The sequence below is a fragment of the Nothobranchius furzeri genome, chromosome 17 (assembly GCF_043380555.1).
Source record: "Nothobranchius furzeri strain GRZ-AD chromosome 17, NfurGRZ-RIMD1, whole genome shotgun sequence".
Lineage (NCBI taxonomy): Eukaryota > Metazoa > Chordata > Actinopteri > Cyprinodontiformes > Nothobranchiidae > Nothobranchius > Nothobranchius furzeri.
This window is the reverse complement of record NC_091757.1, coordinates 39151391-39174375: the sequence shown is the minus strand read 5'-3', so window position 1 is coordinate 39174375 and position 22985 is coordinate 39151391. Positions and strand designations below refer to the sequence as shown.

The 22985-nt window shown below is 47.4% G+C and overlaps 2 protein-coding genes across 3 annotated transcripts in view; one reads left to right on the top strand and one right to left on the bottom strand.

Annotated features, from left to right (window-relative positions):
- Positions 1–17878, bottom strand: part of LOC139063606 (oocyte zinc finger protein XlCOF6-like) — a 158028-nt gene extending 140150 nt beyond the window's left edge. The window contains exon 1 of the mRNA XM_070545971.1: positions 17795–17878. The gene's annotated coding sequence lies outside the window, so the exon portion shown is untranslated. The remainder of the gene's footprint in view (positions 1–17794) is intronic.
- Positions 8550–16639, top strand: LOC139063619 (uncharacterized). Of its 2 annotated transcripts, none has more exons than XM_070546005.1 (2): positions 8550–9482; positions 15322–16639. In XM_070546005.1, the coding sequence occupies exons 1-2, from the start codon at positions 9333–9335 to the stop codon at positions 16000–16002; spliced, it is 831 nt and encodes a 276-aa protein (XP_070402106.1). In that variant the 5' UTR covers positions 8550–9332; the 3' UTR covers positions 16003–16639. The 2 variants fall into 2 exon arrangements, with proteins under 2 accessions (XP_070402106.1, XP_070402107.1); XM_070546006.1 differs by lacking the exon at positions 8550–9482 and adding an exon at positions 15095–15227.
- Positions 17879–22985: the final 5107 nt, after the last annotated feature.

Here is a 22985-nt window from a genome sequence, read left to right as displayed (position 1 = left end):
GTTTGTAACTCTGCTCCTTTTTTTAGAACAACCTCAGCTTTCAGTGTCTGGTTTGTATTTGTGTTTATGTTTATTAAAGTCTGTAAAACTGCAGCTTAAATGAAAAAAAAAACAGATTTGAATTTTCTTTACATTTATTACTAAACAGGAACTTCAAAATGACTTGAGCAAACTATGTCAAAAGAACTATTTAAACTCAGAACTATGTTGCAAACACTCAGAAAACAGTGTGACCCCTGACCTCATGTTAACCAGTTTAATGACTGCAGCCTGTCTGTGACCACAGGTCTACGCTCTGGTCCAGAGAACGGGATACAGTAAAATAAATACTAGGTATCATAAAATAACACTCATGGGCTACTTCACAACTGTAGCTTCATTTCTACCAGCATTATGAAGATTAATAAGCAGATAAAAGGTTAAATGTAAACATTTCATTACAAAAAGTCAACTAATAAAATTCTGCACTGATAACCTTATATTTTCAGCTAAATAAATATTTACTGTACGTATAAATAATGCTGGAATGAAGCTGAATCATTTAGTAAACAGTTGAGTGTTCAAATAAAAACCAGTGTGACTTTAATCTGTGCCTCCTCATGTCACCATCTACAGAAACTGTCATGGTCCGTGGTGAGCTGTCAGCCTGTAACCATGTTTTCTCCTGAGTATTGTTTTCACAGGTGGGCGTGTCTGAGAGCTGCCAGCTGCAGCTGATCTCACCATCAAGGTCCAGGAGATTTAAGGAGCAGTGTGACACTTCACCACGCCGGATGATTACTCTTTGGGTAGCTCTAGCCTCCGACCCGACCTTGACTTTGTATTTTTGCTCTGATTAACCTGACGTCTGAAAACCCCCCTGATGCCCTTTCCTGCTCTCCTCCAGGTTCCTCACAATCTCTCAACAGCTCCAGAACAAGACCCGGATCTCAACCTGCCTGACACACTGCTTCATCCCCTGGCCGCCCGCTCTCAGCCGCTCACCTTCCAACATCCATTCCTGTTCCTGCACCTCTGGACAAAACAATATCCTTCCCTGTGGCTCTCCTCAGCTCACCCGGACCTAGCAACCTTCCTGTACAAATACCACTACCTAGAAACAGTAAGACCAGTCTTTCCGACAACGTTTCCATTTGTTTTCACCTCATATTCACTCTGTCTCCCTCCTTAGAATCTCCCCCCTGGATTCCTGCTGCCAGTCCTGCGTCTCGTCTGCTCCCGTCTCTCACATCGCTCTTTATGTAGTAATAAAAACCTTTTTACTTACTTTCTTGTTCTCCGTATGGTGATTCTGCATGTCGTGGGTCAAGAAACTTCCTCCTGCCATGACAGAATTAGCCTTCTGGGACACCTGACCAATGTAACGTGAGGAAATATGGGTTTTCTGGCACAATGGTGGTGCTGGACTCAGCTGGGTCAAAGCTGGGTCATTGAGAACTTTCACCCACAGATTAAGACCTGAACGCCAGCGAGTCTGGGAGGAAACCATAACATCAGCCACCTGCAGTCTACCAGAAGATGTTTCCATGAGTTGTACCCAGACCAAGTCAAAACATAAAGTTTAAACTTCTTTTTCTTGATTTTAATGTTAAAGTAACCATTATCATTTTGCTCATTATAAATGTGTTTAATCAAATGAATGACTATTATGCTTTGGGGTAATTATAATGGATTAATGAATCCATTCTTAAATAGTGTTGAGAATGTTTGGTACTGACCTTCACACTCAAGCACACAAACATTCACACACATCTTCCCACAGTAAACTCCAGACACATTTGATGACGCACACGTTTGCTTTGAGAAGAGAAAGGTTTTTGGTGAGTTTCTGTCTTATGATGCCAGTTCGGGCTTGACAACGAAAGAGAGAGAACCAAAGGGGGGGGCAGAGCCGGCTGGCTCGTTTCTCCCCCCTTTCACGCTGTTCCTGCCAAGCCAGGCAGAATAGCTGAATCGCGACTTCTAACGCAGACTCATTACCGAGTCTTTTGATTTCTGAGTGAATTAACTTAAGAAAGCGCGTCGACAAAACGCTTTACCATCAACGTGTACCGAGGGCAACTCTGGACCGGTTCCGTTCGACACCTACGTCTTCCCTGTCAGCCGTTGAGTGTCATCTGGATGAACCACAACATCCTCTACGGCCCGGATCCGAAAGAGGGTCCACAAGCGTTCGGTGAGACAGAACACGGTGTATAGCGTTTTGATGCATCTTTTCCAACTAAACCTAAGTTTATTCAAACCATCACTTTGCACTCAGACACCTGTTTCTTCCTGAAGCAAAATCAGATGCACACACGCATCCATCTCACCTCATCTCACCACACTTTGCACCCACACGCATCCATAATCACATCATATCACTCTCACAACTCACAACATTCCCAATCTTCATAAATTCATCAGAAGGTCTATTTGAGCAAGAACAGCATATCAACTGTTAAATATTGTCCCACAAAGTTGCCAATGTGATTGTTATTTCCTGTTTGTCAATTTTCAAAATCATTAGTTTAACTTGAAGAATTAAAACTTTTAACCGTCAAACTGGTTTCCTCATTGAACTGAAACACAGACACTCAGATATTATCGGCAGTTTATCGATGAAAACAACCTTTGAGTCTTATGAACAATATAAAATTTGGTTATTGATTTATTAAAAATTAATATTCCGAATTAATACGTAGCATGGTTCCTCTTTCATAAAAGAGCATAAAACCACAACGCTACATTAATGGCGAGCGTGTCCAGTTTTCTATATCTGCGATATGTCTGATTTCTAACATCTAAAAGCTACAAACAACGCTTTTCTCTGTGTTTCACTTTGATGTCTTATTTTGAAAAAACCGGAAATTATTCCGCTGAAGTCACTCTTCCGGGAGACGTCCTGGTGGAAACTTGACGGGGAAGATCTCCGATCTCAAATTGACCGCAAATTACAGACAATACTTTGATTTATCCCATCTTCGCCTTCGGAGCGAACGTGTGAGTTGTGCTTTTGACTAAATTCTGTCCATTTTGACGCGCCGCCGCGTCTCTAATCTCTTCAGGTCGGGAAGCTACATTTCCGCTCTGAACCTTGCTGGGTGAGCTACCGTGAGCAGCTTATCCTCAGTTCCTAAAATTAACACTAAATTCTCCGAACCTCCGAACCGAAACTAAATTCTCGGACACCCTTCGTCTCAGTGTGTTGACACTGTGGGCGAGCTATTGTGGAAAATATTTCCATTGCATAGGCGACTGATCACAGCCGAATCTAAACGGAATGCTCGGAGGCACCTACCGTAGCTTAGATCGCTTGGTAAACGTCGTAAGTCGAAGCATGGCCGTCACGCGTTACTGCATCCAGATTGCGTACGCTTTAAAAGTCCGTTTTTACAAGCGGAGCGAGATGCCTGCTTGTTAATCGGGAAAATTTAAGTCTGGTCGCTACAGACAAAGGACGCTAGACCTAGCCGGAGAGCTAAGCTAGCGGGCCACAGTTGGACAAAAAGGGAACGCGTCCCGTTAAATTGTCATACCATTTCTGACACAGTCAGTCTGTGTCCTCACAAAACCCGCATTGGCGGTGATTCTTGTAATTCACTACGGTGTGTAGAATCTACATTTTGCTATGTTTGTCCGTCTGATAACATCTCGGCAGCGTAGGGTTTATTATTTTTTTATTTTTATTTTGGACCGGTGAACGGGTCGGCTTTCACAGCCTCCATCGCTCGGATCCATGACTTTTTCTTCCATCTTGTGAAGTTGTGTGTATTCATTTCTCTATCAACAATTCCTTGTTTTACCCTGTGTCATAAAGTTAAGTACGCTACGGACAGTCCTTGATTGTGAGATAAATTAAGGAATTTGCCCGGAGTTTTACGTCGGCTCAGAAGGTAAAAACGCGAGTTGCTCTGAACTTAATGAGAGATGGACGAGACACGACAAAATCTTTCTTGCACTGTTACACCTGATGTAAGGTTCTCTGACGTTCTGCTTCCAGAACATGCCAAGACGCAGGAGACTGTTCACCGGCTGGGCAAAGCTGGTCCCTCCGCCCGCCCGAACGGGCCCGCATTAGTCGGGTGCCGCCGGTCGGACACGGTGGGGACTAGTGGCAGCGGTTCGGTGCCAGCTGCACTGGGTCAGAGGTGGTTCTGGTCTGCAATTCATGACGTGAATTCAAACAACATGCTGTTTACAGTCATAACGCTTTTTCTTTACTTTTATTTCTTCCAGGGGGTCAAAAACCCACCATCAATATCAAGGTTTGAAATAAACAACACTTTCTCTGCTGCTTTTAAGCTGAATAAATCTCTTGAGCCTATGGTTAACCTCTCTGACAAACAGGTTGTGCTTAACCCTTTGGTTCCTGATGCTTCTTCTCTGTCATCCATGTTAGAGGCTGACCATCCCTCCAGCATGGGTGTGAAATCTTCAGGCTGTGATCCACCACTTCAGTCAGAGGTCTGCTTTACTCGTCAGTCCGCCTCATGCACAAACCAGCTTCTTTATCGGGGCGTGATGGAAACGTCAGCCGCCGTGAAACACTTGTGGTCTCCGGACGGAGCTACCATGCCATTTGCAGGGTTTGTGCCCGGACATCTTGACCTTTATGTGAATGACCTTGTCACTTTTCAGTTTGTGACCTCTGCTAATACGGTGGCCAATTCTTTTCTCCTTTCACAGGGGTGTGACTTAGTCTCTGGCCTCTGTGTTCTATTTCCTGTGATTTCTCTTACAGGTGACCACGACGACGCGGAAAACCCTGCGGTTTCCAGCAGTCCTGTGGTCAGTGGCGATATTGAAGGTGGCTCAGTGGTTGCTGCGCACACCTCTCTCACGGGCACGGGATGGCCACCCGGCCCGGGAGCAGTAGGTGCGTGCAGTAATGCTCTGCTCGGGGCCCCTCCTGACAAAAGGGGGGTGCCGGGTGGCGCTGAGTTTTCCGTTGCGGACTTCAGGCTGTTCGGGGGAACCCCTCCTCCGAGCGGGCGGGTCATTGCAGGACTCGACACTGACCTTCCACCAATTCAGCTGACGACATTGACCTCCGACCCGGGGTTAGGTGCTGCACCTTCTACGGGGCGGAGTTCTAGTCAGTCTGTAACTACTCTGGTTAAACCGGGTTTTTCTGATTCTGTGTGGGAACCTCCATCATTCTTGGGAATAAAGTATTCTTGGCTTCAGTTTTCAGGACAGAACATGTTCCTTTCGATAGTGTCATGTCTGTATCTGATTCTAAACATGGCTAGGTTTGCTTTGACACCCGTGACACAACCATCATTGGATCACTCCTTTTCAGAACCTCCAAGTCCAACACCTCCAGGTCTTTGGACATCTGAACACCTACTCTTTCAGCACGATCCAGGTGACAATGTGCATCTTCTTGGTAATAGGGCTTTTAAGAGCTTAAGAACTGTTCTTTGTTATGCTTCTCCTGTCTCACAGACATGGCTTAAGTTTGAGCAACAAAAGGGGGGTGGGGAGCCTCCTCCTGCTTTGCGAGCATCATTTTCGCATTTCCAGTTCACTACTATTTCTGATCACAACAAAGTCGCCTCCGTAAAGCTGCAACACAACTTTGAGCAGGTAAAATCAGGTTCTGATCTAACAGCTAAACCATCAGCTTCGCTCGAGTACCGGACGGAACCCTCAGGTAAATTCAAACAAGTTTCCCTGTGGGTTCGTAACACAAGATACAAACAGTTTGATAACCAAATCGCTTATGAGCCTGCTCCCACAGATACGTCCAAACTCGTGTCTCTGTGGGTCCGCAATACCAGATTCAAAACGCTTACTGAACAACTCTATTCTGACCGAATTCTTTTCCACTAACTGGTGGACCGTTACAAATTATCTCGTTTGTGGGATGAATTTTTAACAAATGTGATATCCTTTGAATTTTTTTTTCAGGTTACCTGCCTCCAGCCAGGGTCCTGTTACTAACTCACATTTTTAGGGATTACTAACCTACTGATTGACATTTTTGGAATTGATTTACATCTCTATCTTTTATTAGTGCTTTGTGTAGCATGATTATATTTGATTACAAAGTTAATTTTATTTTGTTACTATTTCCCTTAAAGGGCCACAAGCCAATTTGCCTTTCATTTTCATGATTATTTCTTTTATATATATGCCTTTAATTAATGCAGCCTGCTGAGTTTCACATATCAGTTAGGATTTACTTTCTTTTATTTGTGTTTTCTCTGCATCACGTTTTTACATGACATGTAGAGCAGGGTGCAGAACATTTCTTCTTTAGATAATTCACAAAAGGCATCCACATTTTCCCAGAGGCACCCATAGATAGGTTTTGATTGATTTCTTTGAGTTGCATCAAATGCTATCTATCGTGTGGGCTGTCTCACTTTGTCTCCTTCTCCGAGCTCGTATGGACTACATCCCATCAGAGGGGTCATCTTCACCATCCTTCAACTGGTTTCCTGTCGCATGGGGCTTCGGTCGTGGTTCGAGATGGGTCGAGGTCTGCGCTGGACTTCGCCTGGACTACGCCTGAGGAATACATCACCTGCCCAGCTCCGTGTGGCACACGAGCTGCTTATCCTTTGCATTATTGCTGATGAAATTAACTGCTATTGAAATAGCTCTGCTTTCAAGATTCCCTAAGTGGATTACTTTACAATGATTGCAACAGTTTTGGCCTTAATCATCTGATCAGGATAGACTCCCTTCTACACGAGACCCGTGGTGACGCTTCATCGTTCCTGCCTTCCTCTGGGATGTCTACCTTCACGAGTACATCAAGTTATTGTGGTTGTGACGTCAGGTGGCCTCTGTTGACCACCATGTCGTCACAAAAAGGGGGATCTGTAACGTGAGGAAATATGGGTTTTCTGGCACAATGGTGGTGCTGGACTCAGCTGGGTCAAAGCTGGGTCATTGAGAACTTTCACCCACAGATTAAGACCTGAACGCCAGCGAGTCTGGGAGGAAACCATAACATCAGCCACCTGCAGTCTACCAGAAGATGTTTCCATGAGTTGTACCCAGACCAAGTCAAAACATAAAGTTTAAACTTCTTTTTCTTGATTTTAATGTTAAAGTAACCATTATCATTTTGCTCATTATAAATGTGTTTAATCAAATGAATGACTATTATGCTTTGGGGTAATTATAATGGATTAATGAATCCATTCTTAAATAGTGTTAAGAATGTTTGGTACTGACCTTCACACTCAAGCACACAAACATTCACACACATCTTCCCACAGTAAACTCCAGACACATTTGATGACGCACACGTTTGCTTTGAGAAGAGAAAGGTTTTTGGTAAGTTTCTGTCTTATGATGCCAGTTCGGGCTTGACAACGAAAGAGAGAGAACCAAAGGGGGGGCAGAGCCGGCTGGCTCGTTTCTCCCCCCTTTCACGCTGTTCCTGCCAAGCCAGGCAGAATAGCTGAATCGCGACTTCTAACGCAGACTCATTACCGAGTCTTTTGATTTCTGAGTGAATTAACTTAAGAAAGCGCGTCGACAAAACGCTTTACCATCAACGTGTACCGAGGGCAACTCTGGACCGGTTCCGTTCGACACCTACGTCTTCCCTGTCAGCCGTTGAGTGTCATCTGGATGAACCACAACATCCTCCACGGCCCGGATCCGAAAGAGGGTCCACAAGCGTTCGGTGAGACAGAACACGGTGTATAGCGTTTTGATGCATCTTTTCCAACTAAACCTAAGTTTATTCAAACCATCACTTTTCACTCAGACACCTGTTTCTTCCTGAAGCAAAATCAGATGCACACACGCATCCATCTCACCTCATCTCACCACACTTTGCACCCACACGCATCCATAATCACATCATATCACTCTCACAACTCACAACATTCCCAATCTTCATAAGTTCACCAGAAGGTCTGTTGAATAAAGATTTTCGATTCCTCCAGACCTGTCTTATTATATAATAGCAGTTCTGGATTACATCTCAAATCTGTATGTTAGTGAAACCAGGCTTCAGGGTTCAGCTAGAGGTCTGTGTGTGGTGATTTGACTCCTGATCTCATGCTGCCATAAATGATGTGTGTGTTTCAACTAATCTGCTATCCATGACAAATTTATGTTGTAGTTTAACCTTGTATCGACTTTTTATGGTGTAGCCCAGGATGTGATAAGAACTTCAGGGACACGAATAGAGATGCTTATGTTTGACTTCCTTTGATCTGAGCTGAAGAAGGAAGAAGGAGGAGGGAAGACCCCCGCCCATCTGGCTGATACCGGAGGGGGCTGGGAGAAGACCCAAGGCCAGAGAATGCTTCCGAGGCAGGGGTTGCCATGGAGACGGAAGGGGGGCCAGAGGAGAGAGTGAGAGAGAATAAAAGTGTGATGGCTCCGGGGGCAGGGGCTTTTTGTCTCTCAGGCTTTTTGGGTGTTGGGGAAGAGTTCGGAGGACAACTGTAACGGTTGAGTGATCTGACCCGCTGCGTCGGGAAATCTGGAATATTTTTACTTCATCATATAAAATAAAATATTTGCTCCTTCATATAAGGGGCTTTAAACGGAATTTCCAGCCTGGGGTCTCCAGTCGTGTCGTGTAACAGCTGAGAAGGTGAGGCGCTGGTTACTTTTTATCCCACTCCAAGAGGTTTACATTTAAACTTAAAGTCTTTAGCCTGGGCATAGCATAAGCTGCAGGTGACTGAGTTGTGGTGAAGTTATAACAAGAGTCTTCCTTTGTGCTGCTAAAGTAAGTTTGCCAGAGTCTAAATCTAGGTAAAGATGATCGCTGATTAGCTCACAGAGGTGTAAGCTCAGACTGGATTCACGCTCACGCACAAATAGAAGTACAAGTCAACCCTGAGACGTAGTGTTTATTAAAGAGTCAGCTAGTTTGGGAGGATGACTTGTAACATGGCGCCCAATAACGTGGGGCTGTGATTTCGCAGTTGAGTAAACAACCTGTTGTGAGCTTAGAAAGTCCGGAACTGGGAAAATTGTCCGCAAGGGCGGCCAATTTGTCCCTAAGGAGCCGGCTATATTGGCCGAAGGGGGCCGCTTAGGGAGCCTATGAGTTTAGATTCTGAAGTCCAGTAGCTGGAAGTGTGTTGGAACGCACTGGTCCGGTTGGATCGGTTCCGTAGAAGTGCGCTTCTCTCCACCAGGTGCACACGGCGCAAAGGGGTTTTGTGAGAACCTCTTAGCAGAATTCTCACACGCAGGAAAGTGAGTGGCCTCGTAAAAGATTCTCACAAAATAGAATGAAGTCGCAGGTTGCAATTCCTGACCTCGTGGACGTAATCCGGGGCAGAACAGCTAGGTTGCTGCTGGTGTGTGTGCACGCACACCCTGCCTTTAAAGGACAACGATTTTGATGCGAGGTGATCTTTATGAGTAAAGATACTCGTGTAACTGAGGGAAAATTTAGGGATGGCTGCAGTAAGCGAGGGAGGAAGAACGCGGTGAGAGGATGGCTGATATTGAGAGCTTGTGGGCTCGTGACGACCCAGCTGGAGTGGGAGCGATGTTTTCTAACAGAGGTTAGTGAGTTACGCTCAGCACGTCTAGCAGATGGGTCAGATATTGATTTTCAACCCGCGTTCAATGATAAAATGCCCGCTTTATGCATGCCTGCGCCGAAATATGCTAGTTGGTTGTGCATTTCAGACTTGGTGGAGCTTGTGCAAAATAATCTGTCTGATTTTACTCATCCAGCAAGCCTTGTGCCAGATCATGATTTTCAGGTGGGGGTGAGAGGAGCTGTTGTAGATGTGGATAAAGAAATGGACAGGATTGTTCAGGGAGCTTTGATTGATTAGAAAAAGAAAGCCCTTCTCAGACGGGAGATGAAAACTATTAACTTTGCCAAAAAATCAAGGATGATTGTGGATTGTGCAAAGGAGAGCTATATGTAATTCAAGCTACCCCTCCCCCGTGTGTGCCTCAGAATCCAATGGGCAGGGGGGTGGAGGATTGGAACGAGTTACTTGTTGATCTGAAATATAAAGTTTCTGGGATATCAATACACTCCTGAAGGGAGAAAGGTAGATGTGAAAGTTTTTGAAAACATCACGCTGCCAAAAAACCCTGCTACAGCTTGAAGGAGTGCTGGAAAGCTGGGGTTTTATGGTGAAAATATACCAAAGCTGTCAGAAAGAATGCAGTCTCTCCAGGCCTTAAAGCGAGGGCTTAGAAGCAAGGGGGGGGGAGACTGATGAATAATGACCGTGTGCTCACAGAGGAGAGTGAGTGAGGTCATTGAACTTTGTAAAAACAGTCACTGTGCTTTTGAGCACAGAGACACAGAAAAACACAGAATGATGTTATGGCATTCTGGGCATGGATTAAATATGTAAATAACAAGAGGACCTCTCAGAGAAATGGGAGAATTGCAGGTTCTGCTCAGAAAGCAGAGCTCACAGCTGTATTAGAAGCTATGGGTACATCATGTGCGCTGAGAAAAGGTAACTTCCAGGTTCGACACCAGCCGGCCCACACACTGAGTGACACCTCTGCTGCCAGAGGAAATGCTGAGGTGGACAGGCTAGTGCAGACCAGAAGGGTGAGATTGGTTTTGCATGACAGTACAGAATCTGACTACGACCTGGTGGAGAAGCTGCATGAAACTTTGGGGCACCCTGGCTCTCAGAGGCTGAAGAAGTGGTGCTTGCAGAATGCAGTTTGCATCCCCCATTTGGACTCTGTGCTGAGAGATGTTAAATCACACTGCGCTCTATGCTTAGAGCTGGGTAAACAACCCACAGAGAAAGTGATTGGCGACCGTATTGGTCCAGAAGGTTTGACCTCTGTCTCTTGTGACATTGGAGAGCTAAAGAGAACACGAAGGGGCAATAAGTATTTCCTGGTGGTCAAAGGGAACAGGGGGGAGAGTATAGGGGGTATGTTCCCTTTGCCCAATATGACAGCAGGAAGGATTGCAGATTGCCTAGCGAGAATCCTGGTGTGTTATCCACAAATAAAAGCTATCAGGATGGATAATGCACCACATTTCAAAAATAAAGTTGTTCTGGAGCTACTGGAGAATGAAGGACTGATAATCCAGTGGTCCATTCCTTACAAGCCACACACAAATGGAGTGGCTGAGAGAGCAGTTCGCACCGTTAAAGAAGCGATAAAAACCTTGAACTTGAAGGAATGGGATTCTCCAGGAGCAGTTCTGGCTATTAATAAGGCTCTATTAGAACAGCCTTTAAGACAAGAAACTGCTAAAGACACACCCTCTGTCTCTCCACAGGGAGAACAAGAGAGAAGCTTCCTGCATAAAAGACCCCAGGATGGAAAAGTTGAAAAGATTGAGGGGAACCATGAAGGGAACACAATCAGATGTGCAACCCCTAACCAAAAAACAGTCTGGCTTGGAGACTGTAAAGAAGTGGGTCCCACTAAATGAAGGTGGAATTGCATCCCCAATATGGCTGCTGAGTGCATCAAGCTCAGGGGGGATTACATTAGGTAAAGTACAAGGGCAAAGTTGTGATGAGGAGTGCTTCAGCTGGTCAGTTTACAGACCTGGTACATGCGCAAACTGTGGCAATGAAGTTGCTGAGATAAAATGGGAAGGCCCGAGATTTCTTAAAGACAAAGTTCTGAGAAAAAATCCTTCACCCACAAATGCTGTGGAATTACATGGTGTGATGAAAGTGGCGTGGTGTGCAGATTGTTGGATGAGTAAAGCAGGCAAAACAAGAATTGGTCGTTTGGATCATCATAGTGTTGATGAATCTAGAAAATGTTGCAGAGTGGACAAAGGAAGACTCTCCAGTTGTTCCAGTTCATGTGGGGTGCGAATTTACCCGGTGGTGTTGCTGGTTCCTGAGATGAGTCACCTGTCAGGCTTGACATGCTCCCAGGCATATTGGGAGAATTGCTTTAAAGAGATAGTGTGTACTAGAAAGGGAGGGAGTTTGAGTGAAACTTTCTCACCTTGGGGAAAGGTGCTGTGGGAAGCTACTGAACCACAGCTGTGTTGGAGAGACAGGCGAGGCAAGTTTCCTATAACCACTGACGAGTGGGAAAGGAGACAGGTTCGTCATGAGACAACAGATAAGGATTGGTACACCTCAGCTACTGTACCAACATGTAATGACTTGTCAATAACCAGAAGTCAGACGCAAGTATTAGTTAAAACAGAAAAAGGCTGGAGGAAGCTGGATGTTTGGAGAGACTCACTCAAGAAGAGTGATGGTGTTTTAATAGCAGTAAACTTGGAGTGGGATCGGCACGCGGAGACCCCCGGGCTATTTACAAGGGACACCGTGGCTGCGCCAAGGCCACAGGTGAATTGAGAAAAATGTGTATGATGAAGCTCTCTGCCTAATTCTCCTCGTCTCTACAGGCAACAGAGATTCATGGATTCCTGCGGAGAGTGGGAGGAGGAGGAGCTAGATCGGCTCCTCACACGACCTCCTGATAAGACTTGCTGGGAGAGTTGGAGAGGAGGTATCTTATGTTGTATCGGCTTATTAATCTGTGTGGTAGCGATATCTTTTATCTCAATGCCTGTTTCACGAGTTGTAACACTCAAGACCACGGCTGTGGTTAAAGGGTGGGTTCACAAGCGACCAGGAACCCTAGACCTGCCTAGAGTGTCGTGCTTGACTCCTCATGAGGAGAACTTTAATGCCACTCAGTGGATGGAATATTGTAAGGCTGTTACACAGGGCTGTCCAATCCCTGATCCAGGCGAGGCCTGTAGACCCACATCTACCGGCTGGCTGATGTGGTTAGAGCAGCTTAATAATGTCACCGACAGCCATAATTCTACTTATGGGCTGTTAGGATGGGAGGAAGGAAAGCTTAAAGTGTGGGATTTCACAGTTGATGTACAACCTGTGGAATGTATTACTAAAATCTACCATTTTGGGGTACTAACTGTCTGGGGAGAATATATAACTGGTTTTGATAAGGTTTCTGATTGCATGATATTCAGACTCCTTGCGTTCCCGAATGGAACTGCAGCTGGGAATGATAGCTGGGCAATGGAGGGGGGTTCCCTACCCCCCATGTCGCAGCTGATTGCTCCACAAGACGCAGACACGGCTGTGACCCCTCACTTGAGGAGGCAGACGCGTGCTGCTAAGGCGCAGACGAAAGGCCACAGGCTTCCTAGTCCACAGAGTATTTGGTTGGACAGAACTAAAGCTTTTTCAGCTTACAAAATGATCCCTTTAGGAAAGGGAAAACAACTGTTACCCATGACATTGCATGTAACCCCAAAGGGAGTTAAATTAAACTTCATTCATGCTCCGCATGTGCTGAACAGGAGCCTGATAGATGGAATGACAGAATATTTTATGATCATCCCACGTCTGGCCTGGGACAAAGGAGAGGCGGACAGCGTGTGGAGATGTATTAAGAAGTTAACTAGTGACCCAAAATACCCCAGAACATGGTGGAATAATTATATATGGGAGTTAATGTCCTTAGGTGGACATGTACGAGGTCCTTTTCCTGGTATGATTCCGAAAACGAGTCATGATGCATGGCTTGTGAATAGCACATCGAAGAGATGGGCTCTGAATGTGTCATATGAAATGTGGACGGAGGATGTTCATGGCTTAATGGGACATTTTGCCCCAAACGGGTTCGATAAGCCAGGGCGAGTGACAGAGTACGATGTCCTTTTTGGACAATGGTGGGCTACCAATCTGACAGAAGGGGTGTTAGAATGCAGGCCTAAAGAGAGACTCGGCTCTACAATCTTTTGGATGGCTAATTTACTGGCGTTGTTGAACCCAGCTACAGTCCCAACGATTAAAGATGTAAATGTGAAAAAAGGTGTAAATATGACTCCTCCGTTCGTGAGGATGGAGAAACATGGCAGTTTAATAGAACTGACTATGGTCCGATCTCAAGGTCCGCATCTAGATGATTTGTACTCCACCCCAGCTTATTCAAAGTTTCGGTTTATGAATATGACATGGGGGCATTATACTGGAGAGCTGCGAGACTTGGAGTATGATTATGCGTATCGCGAACAAGCTTTACGATTCAGGGAAGCACATTGGGTGCGAAATTCTCTGTTAACCAGGTGGTGTAGGTCTGATGCGTGCTTCAGGACTTTGGCCCAGCCCGCTACGAAGATTGCTGTTAAAAATGGGAAAAATGTGTATAATCCTTATGAACTGGGCGGCTTTGTTGACCCTCACGGTTACCCCCACTGGTGGCACTCAAATTGGAGCGCTTACGTCGTCTGGGACTCAGAGAATTTCCCATCATTAGGAGTAGGATGGGGTTACTTTGCCAACTCGAAAGGCCCCAAGGCTTGTTTTTGTCAGGAGGACATAGATGCTGTTGAATACAGGAGCGACTTGGGTATATGGCCCTTTCAAGCATGGATTCCTGTTGGTGGGGGTCGTTGGGAGCAGAACTGTTCTGGTTCCTTTCATTTTCCCAATCGGACAGGCACATGTTGGTTGAGTGAAAGAGCTAGGATGTCTGATTGGCAATTTGTCCAGAAGGGTTTTAAAATTATTGGCCAAGGATTAACCTTAGGTATCAGAGAGGCCGTTAAGGTAGTCGCCCAGGGGGCAGTGGGTGTTGCCTCTCTGGTAATCTCTGAATTATGGGTTTACGCCAAGGTCCCTGTGATCGTAGGAGGGGTCCTGGTGATGTTATCTGTTTGTGTTAAACTCATGCATCTTTTGAAGTGTTTTGCCAGCTGCAGCAGGAGATCTGCTAATCAGCCCCGATGGCAGGAGGAAGGGCCTCCTGAGTCAATTAGATTGGGACCACGTGGACGCCGGGCACTGAGGAACAGAGCTGCACGCAGGTAGCATCTCCCTTGTAGAGAAAATTCTCAAGGAATCATGGCCCGTGCAGAATCTCCACGTGAGGTATTTGAGGAAGCAGATGAGGATGTGCTGATTACCTCGGTAAGACTGTCTCTATTGGGTTAATCTTACCGGCGAGATATGCTAATATTAGATGCACAAGAGGCCTAACTGAGGACTCTTGGAATGTTGATGTGATAACTTCTGCTTAATGCATGATGAGAGAATGATTGGTACATCCTGTTATCTGATCAGGATGGAAAGGCCCACTTATTCATTGTGGTTACTAATTTGCATGCTGTAACTTGTGTAATTCCTGCGGGAAGCAGTGAAGACCTGTGACCTGCATTTTAGGTCTCTAGGATTTTTACATACCTATTAGTGGTATGTTTGATATCATTATATGAATGTGTTGTACTAACAGAATTAATGCTGAAGAAGTGTCTGGCTGCATTCTGTGAGAAAGGCCTGACCTCATGATCACAGATGATGGTAGGGTGCCGCTGACCCCTAGTGGGGTCATAAAGGTCATGCATGACTGGTACCAGAACCAAGGTCTGTTTAGTCTCTCTGTGTGTGTTTTTAGGTTGATAAATCAGAGGATCTATTGTCTGGCCCAGACTCTCAGGAGATGCTGGTGCTGCCACCCAGTGGACAGAAGCCGCTGGTGAACAAGCAACGTCGGCTTGGGGTGATGCCACCCAAGAGAGTTTCACTTTACGGGCTGGTGGATGGTAAACCTGTAAGGATAAACCCGAATGGACCGTGGAACGCACATGTTTGGGAACGTATTGTGTTGGTCTCTGATGGTACCAGTCATAAAGGGACTCGAGTGGCGAGGAGGGAGAAGATTCTTCAGAGAATTACACGCTCGACTCTAGTTAAGCATTTTGATTGTGTCAGGCGCGATGTGTCGCGGGGCCAGACGCGCTTGCCCTGTCAACTCTCACTTTTCAGAGAAGGCGACGTAGATTGGTGCTGGATCAGTACACCCCACAACGACTACGTGCAGGAGTGCGAAGAACCAAGGCGTGTGGTCAGGATGCAACCATCGCCTGCCAAGGTGGACGTTCCGATGCAGGAAGTGAGCCCTCCGGAGTTCGATCTGCGTCAGCAGCTTCAGGCCGCTCCGTCTGTCCAGGCCATGGTGCCACCAGTGATGAATGCAATAAATCCACATGTTTGCTTGTATCCAGGAAATTTGAATATGCAGTATTTTCCGCAGTTTATGCCATTTCACGAAGCCTGGTTTCAAGGGGGGTGTTGAATAAAGATTTTCGATTCCTCCAGACCTGTCTTATTATATAATAGCAGTTCTGGATTACATCTCAAATCTGTATGTTAGTGAAACCAGGCTTCAGGGTTCAGCTAGAGGTCTGTGTGTGGTGATTTGACTCCTGATCTCATGCTGCCATAAATGATGTGTGTGTTTCAACTAATCTGCTATCCATGACAAATTTATGTTGTAGTTTAACCTTGTATCGACTTTTTATGGTGTAGCCCAGGATGTGATAAGAACTTCAGGGACACGAATAGAGATGCTTATGTTTGACTTCCTTTGATCTGAGCTGAAGAAGGAAGAAGGAGGAGGGAAGACCCCCGCCCATCTGGCTGATACCGGAGGGGGCTGGGAGAAGACCCAAGGCCAGAGAATGCTTCCGAGGCAGGGGTTGCCATGGAGACGGAAGGGGGGCCAGAGGAGAGAGTGAGAGAGAATAAAAGTGTGATGGCTCCGGGGGCAGGGGCTTTTTGTCTCTCAGGCTTTTTGGGTGTTGGGGAAGAGTTCGGAGGACAACTGTAACGGTTGAGTGATCTGACCCGCTGCGTCGGGAAATCTGGAATATTTTTACTTCATCATATAAAATAAAATATTTGCTCCTTCATATAAGGGGCTTTAAACGGAATTTCCAGCCTGGGGTCTCCAGTCGTGTCGTGTAACAGCTGAGAAGGTGAGGCGCTGGTTACTTTTTATCCCACTCCAAGAGGTTTACATTTAAACTTAAAGTCTTTAGCCTGGGCATAGCATAAGCTGCAGGTGACTGAGTTGTGGTGAAGTTATAACAAGAGTCTTCCTTTGTGCTGCTAAAGTAAGTTTGCCAGAGTCTAAATCTAGGTAAAGATGATCGCTGATTAGCTCACAGAGGTGTAAGCTCAGACTGGATTCACGCTCACGCACAAATAGAAGTACAAGTCAACCCTGAGACGTAGTGTTTATTAAAGAGTCAGCTAGTTTGGGAGGATGACTTGTAACAAGGTCTATTTGAGCAAGAACAGCATATCAACTGTTATATATTGTCCCACAAAGTTGCCAATGTGATTGTTATTTCCTGTTTGTCAATTTTCAAAATCATTAGTTTAACTTGAAGAATTAAAACTTTTAATCGTCAAACTGGTTTCCTCATTGAACTGAAACACAGACACTCAGATATTATCGGCAGTTTATCGATGAAAACAACCTTTGAGTCTTATGAACAATATAAAATTTGGTTATTGATTTATTAAAAATTAATATTCCGAATTAATACGTAGCATGGTTCCTCTTTCATAAAAGAGCATAAAACCACAACGCTACACCAACCAGGTGGGTTTTATTTGTGACGTTTCCGTAACTTTATAAAAGCTGCTGTTGCAGATGATCAGACTGTCTCCTCCTTTCGGTTCTCTGCTCTCCCTTCGCGGTTCGCTCCGTTTCTTTCAGTGACGCTGCAAAGCTGGTTTCCCTCTAATAGCGATTTTTGGAGTAACATGAATTACATCATGTGATACCTCGTTGGAAAGCTGGTTTTATGTATTTTTAGCAACCGTTTGAATTATTCTTATTCGATTAGTAATTCAGAAGTTATGACCCGGAGAATCTAGAGTGAGAAACATCCGTGATTCTTTGTGAGTTTCTTCAACACTTCAGGAGAAGTCTCTCTCATGTCTCATTTTCTGTCCCAGACATGCAGGTACCTGACTCTGCTCCACACACACTAACCACGGACTCAAACGCACGTAAACAAAAGCTCTGATATTAAAATCTATCCAGCTGACGTGAAGCAGGCAGAAAAAAAACTTACAGTTAGATGAACGCAGACTCCTGTCCGCAGGGAAAACACCGGTCTGTCGTCTCCATGGCTACAAGGTAGAGCGACAGTAAGGACAACCGATCACACGTTAGTATGATGCGGCAGAGCCAATCAGTGAGCTTGTAGGCGGGTCTAAGGGAAAATAGCCTTCAGCTTGAGGCGGCTGCCTCCACATGGTCCTCGTGCCCGATTTGTATCACAGTATAACAGTTTTGTATGGTAAAATCTGACGAACGACCGGAAAAAGGGCACTTTGGGCACTTCGGACAAAAGGGGCAGGGTCTCAAGCACCCCCCCCCCCCCCCCCTCTGCACGTGCCTGCTGTCACACGACCAAAAACAACAGCTGCTGAGCTCAGGACCTTGTAGGCAAAACAGTTGAGGCCTGAAGGTTATGTAACTAGAAATAAAGATGAAGAATTAAGCACTGACCAAATTAAAGACGATACTTCATCGGCAGGGATTTACCCTCTGGTTGAAGTAGCTAACCCCAGATTCGGTGTAGGAGAGGACAATCATCCGACAATATCTGTTTATCGACCTTGGACTCAAGACTGATACAGAGCAGGCAGCCAAAGGTTTGACCCCATATAATAATGATGTTGAACAATTCTGCTCTGATTTACACGAGTTGAGAAACAGCTTTGGTCTAAAGGGTCTAGAAATCATGAAAGTTGTCCAAACTGCTTTAGGGCACCGTTGGGGCAGGGTAGCAGGAAGTTATACAGGTGTTGATGCACAAGGGAAACCATTACCTGCTGGATCTGCAGATCTCACTACACAACTGTCACACCCTGTCCTGTCTTCTCCTAGGTTGTAGTCTGTGTCTCCGTTAATTGCTCCCACCTGCCTCTTGTTTCCCAATCACCATAGCTCCCGTTCCTCATGTATTTAAACCCCTGCTGTTCTGTGTTCCTTGTGGTGTCATTGTTTCATTGTCCAGCGTGCTTAATAAACCCTTGTTAATTGTTCCTACCTGCCTGCCTGTTTCCTCCCCGGTCTGGATCCTCGCCTTTCCTCCGCTCCATTCCGCAGCACGTCGTGACAGAATGACACCACCCGAACCCGTTGATGGATCCAGCCGGGAGATTCTGCCCTGGGAGAACCTGCTCCAGTGGCTCACGTCCGACCACCGGCCAGCTTCTCCATCTCCTTCTGCCCCAGCTCCGCCTCGCCGCCGCCGGCGTCGCCGACCTTCGGCCGCAGCGTTCCTCCCTGTCCTCTCGGAACCGGAGGCATGTTTGGACCGGGAGCCGCTGCCAGATCGCTCCAGCTATGAGGGCACGAAGCTGGCGATCTGTTCCCCCGGAGTCGGTCCACGGTGTGGGGAGAGACGCCGGAAGCCACCACAGCCCAGCGCTTCGGGAGGGAGTTTCGAGCCCGCCGCTGGCCGTGCCCGGTGCGGCAGTTCGGACACGACCAGACCACCAGTCCCGTCTCCTGCCGAACCGGAGCCTCCGTCGGTTGCAGAGGAAGGAGCAGCAATCGCGGCCCGGCTGATGGAGCAACGGGCGGAGCTCGGCCGGTTCCGCGAGCTCCTCAGCCGCAAGGAGTCTCACCTGGACGCCCTATCCTCCTCGTCCCAGGGCCAGAGGAGCGAGCACGGGGTTCCCCCAGCGGAGCTCGCCGGTTAGCGGGCTGAGCTGGCCCAGCTCCGTTGGACGCTCAGCCTCAGGGAGCTACAGCTGGACGAGCTGACCTCCCACCTCTCCTCAACGCTCCAAGCCTTCCTAGCAGCGGCTCTGCCACCGGCCCAGAAGCAGACGGCACCGGCCCATAAGCCAACGGAGCGGGCCGAGAGACGGAGGGTACCGACCGGGAAGCAGATGGAGCCGGATCCGGTCCAAAACTCGGTGGTCCAGAAGTCGAGGGACCAGAAGCCGACTCCTCCGGGCCAGAAGCAGACGGTTCCGGTTCCGGTCCAGAGGCCAGCGGTCCAGAGGTCGACGGTCCGAAAATCGAAGGACCAGAAGCCGACGCCCCTGGATCAGAAGTCGATGGTGGTCGACGCCCCTTCCTGTTCTGAAGTCGACGCCCCTTCCTGTTCTGAAGTCGACGCCCCTTCCTGTTCTGAAGTCGACGCCCCTTCCCGTTCTGAAGTCGACACCCCTTCCCGTTCTGAAGTCGACGCCCCTTCTCCTTCTGAAGTCGTCTCCTCTGATGACGTCCCCGCAGTCGTCTCCTCTGATGACGTCCCCGCAGTCATCTCCTCTGATGCCGTCCCCGCAGTCGGCTCGTCTGATGACGTCGCCGCCACCTCTGATGTCGCCGCCACCTCTGATGACGTCTCCGAAGTCGGCTCGTCTGATGACGTTGCCGCCTCCTCTGATGACGTCTCCGAAGTCGGCTCGTCTGATGACGTCGCCGCCTCCTCTGATGATGTCCCCGAAGTCGGCTCGTCTGATGACGTCGCCGCCTCCTCATCTGAAGTCGGCTCGTCTGATGACGTCGCCGCCTCCTCCTCTGAAGTCGGCTCGTCTGATGACGTCGCCGCCTCCTCCTCTGAAGTCGGCTCGTCTGATGACGTCGCCGCCTCCTCCTCTGAAGTCGGCTCGTCTGATGACGCCGCCGCCTCCTCCTCTGAAGTCGGCTCGTCTGATGACGCCGCCGCCTCCTCCTCTGAAGTCGGCTCGTCTGATGACGCCGCCTCCTCCTCCTCTGAAGTCGGCTCGTCTGATGACGCCGCCGCCTCCTCCTCTGAAGTCGGCTCGTCTGATGACGCCGCCGCCTCCTCCTCTGAAGTCGGCTCGTCCGATGACGCCGCCGCCTCCTCCTCTGAAGACGGCTCGTCCGATGACGCCGCCGCCTCCTCCTCTGAAGACGGCTCGTCCGATGACGTCGCCGCCGCCTCCTCCTCTGAAGTCCGCTCGTCCGATGACGTCGCCGGCTCGTCCGATGACGTCGCCGCCTCGTCCTCTGAAGTCGGCTCGTCTGATGACGTCGCCGCCTCGTCCTCTGAAGTCGGCTTGTCCGATGACGTCACCTCGTCTGGGGATGCTCTTTGCACTCAAGAGGCCGACGCTCCGTCCAGCCCGGCGTCTCCACGGTCTCCGGTTCCGATGGTGGTTTTGAGGGCAACGCCGGCCCACCCTGCAGTGACTTTGTCGCCGGCCCAGCCTGCAGGGACTTTGTCGCCGGTCCAGCCTGCAGGGACTTTATCGCCGGTCCAGCCTGCAGAGACTTTGTTGCCGGTCCAGCCTGCAGAGCTCCTCTATCATAGATGTAGGTCCTCAAGAGTTCGTCCTCGTCTCCTCCTCTGCCGCAGGCGCCGGCCTCCAGAGGCCCGTCGCCTCCTCTTCTGCAGCAGGCGCCGGCCTCCAAGGGCCCGTAGCCTCCAAGGGCCCGTCGCCTCCTCATCTGCCGCAGGCGCCAGCCTCCAAGGGCCCGTCGCCTCCTCTTCTGACGCAGGCGCCGGCCTCCAAGGGCCCGTCGCCTCATCTGCCGCAGGCGCCGGCCCCCGGACTCTGCCGTTCCCTGCCGCCTCTCCATCGTCCTCTGATCCCTCCCTCCGGGTCCCCCTCCCCCCGCCCTGCTCCTGGTTCCTGTGGGCGTCTGGGATCCGCCCTTTGAGGGGGGGGGTACTGTCACACCCTGTCCTGTCTTCTCCTAGGTTGTAGTCTGTGTCTCCGTTAATTGCTCCCACCTGCCTCTTGTTTCCCAATCACCATAGCTCCCGTTCCTCATGTATTTAAACCCCTGCTGTTCTGTGTTCCTTGTGGTGTCATTGTATCATTGTCCAGCGTGCTTAATAAACCCTTGTTAATCGTTCCTACCTGCCTGCCTGTTTCCTCCCCGGTCTGGATCCTCGCCTTTCCTCCGCTCCACTCCGCAGCACGTCGTGACAACAACTAGATGGTTTACTAGCAGTGTTGGGAGTAACGCGGTACAAATGTAATTAATTACTGTAATGCATTGCTTTTTGCTGTAATGTGGTAATGTAAGGCATTACAGGGAAAGAAAATGGTAATATTTACTCGGTACAATTGTCAGTAACGCGGTAATTACAATGCATTTTTAAACCCAGAATCAAGATGTGGGTTTCCTAAAAATTCAAATTGCGGGAAGCCTGAAAAAAGATCCAGTATCCACATATATTACGTCATTTATGGACTCAGCTTTGCAGGCATTCTATGAGCAGAAAGGACGCAGCAGTAATGGCTCAAATACTCCAGCTGCATCCTGCGCACGGCCGCTGTTATATTCACAAAATCGCTCCACCAAAACAAAGTAATTTGTTTGCGATCGTTTATATCAGCCCATATCTCTGGTACTTCATGTACTTTTCAGCTGAGTTCATTATCTGTGCCCCAGTAATTTCAACTCATTGCTGCTGGAGCGCAGCGCATATTAAGCTTTTTTTTTTTTTTTTTGCATTGGGTAGATCCCTTTGGCTGATTAGTTAGAAACTAGGAAATCTAGGAAACAGTTTTTCTGGAAGACGGAGAAAACATGCAGCATGCAGGAAGGTTAGTGAGAGAAAGGGCAGGAAATTATTCAAATAAAATGAAGAAAACAAAACAAAGTGCTTGAAAAGAAAAAGAGTAGGTAGATTTATCCTCAATACACATTTTTACCAGTGAAAAGCAATAATATATAAGCATTTAATATTTATACTAGTGATAGAATCAGATCACCCCAGAAGTCAGTCCCACATCCAGGGCCGTATCAAGGAATTTGAGGACCAAGGCATTTATAGGCTTGGAGCCCCCACCACCTCACTCCCTGCTCAATTAATATAAGATGGCAGAGTGCTGAGAGCACAGATTGTTGTTGCTTTTATTTAATAAACAATTATTTTAAAGCACTGTTATTATATCTGACTGTTTTTAACAGCAATCCTAGCTCAGACACCACATCACCTTCCACATATGTCATGAGCTCACTGAGCGTCACAAGACCAGATTCATACTGAAGTTGTTTTGGTGAAAGTAACTTAAAGTAATGGAAAAGTAGTGCAATGCCTTACATTTTAAAATCAGTAATATTGTAATGTAATGAATTACTTTAAAATGAGGGTAACAAGTAATAAATAATTCATTACAGTTTTGAAGTAACTTGCCCAACACTGTTTACTAGACAGGTTAAAGACAGCTTTCAGAAAAACAGCTGATTATTGTAAAATTAGTGAAGTTAAGCAGAAACCTGATAAAACCCCGTCAGATTTTCTAAGCAGGTTGGAACCT

Excerpts from the sequence above, each read along its gene's own strand:
- LOC139063619 (XM_070546005.1), top strand. The coding sequence starts at position 9,333 with ATGAGTAAAGATACTCGTGTAACTGAGGGAAAATTTAGGGATGGCTGC. Across the intron at positions 9,483-15,321 it reads AGCGATGTTTTCTAACAGAG|GTTGATAAATCAGAGGATCT; the intron begins GTTAGTGAGTTA and ends GTGTGTTTTTAG.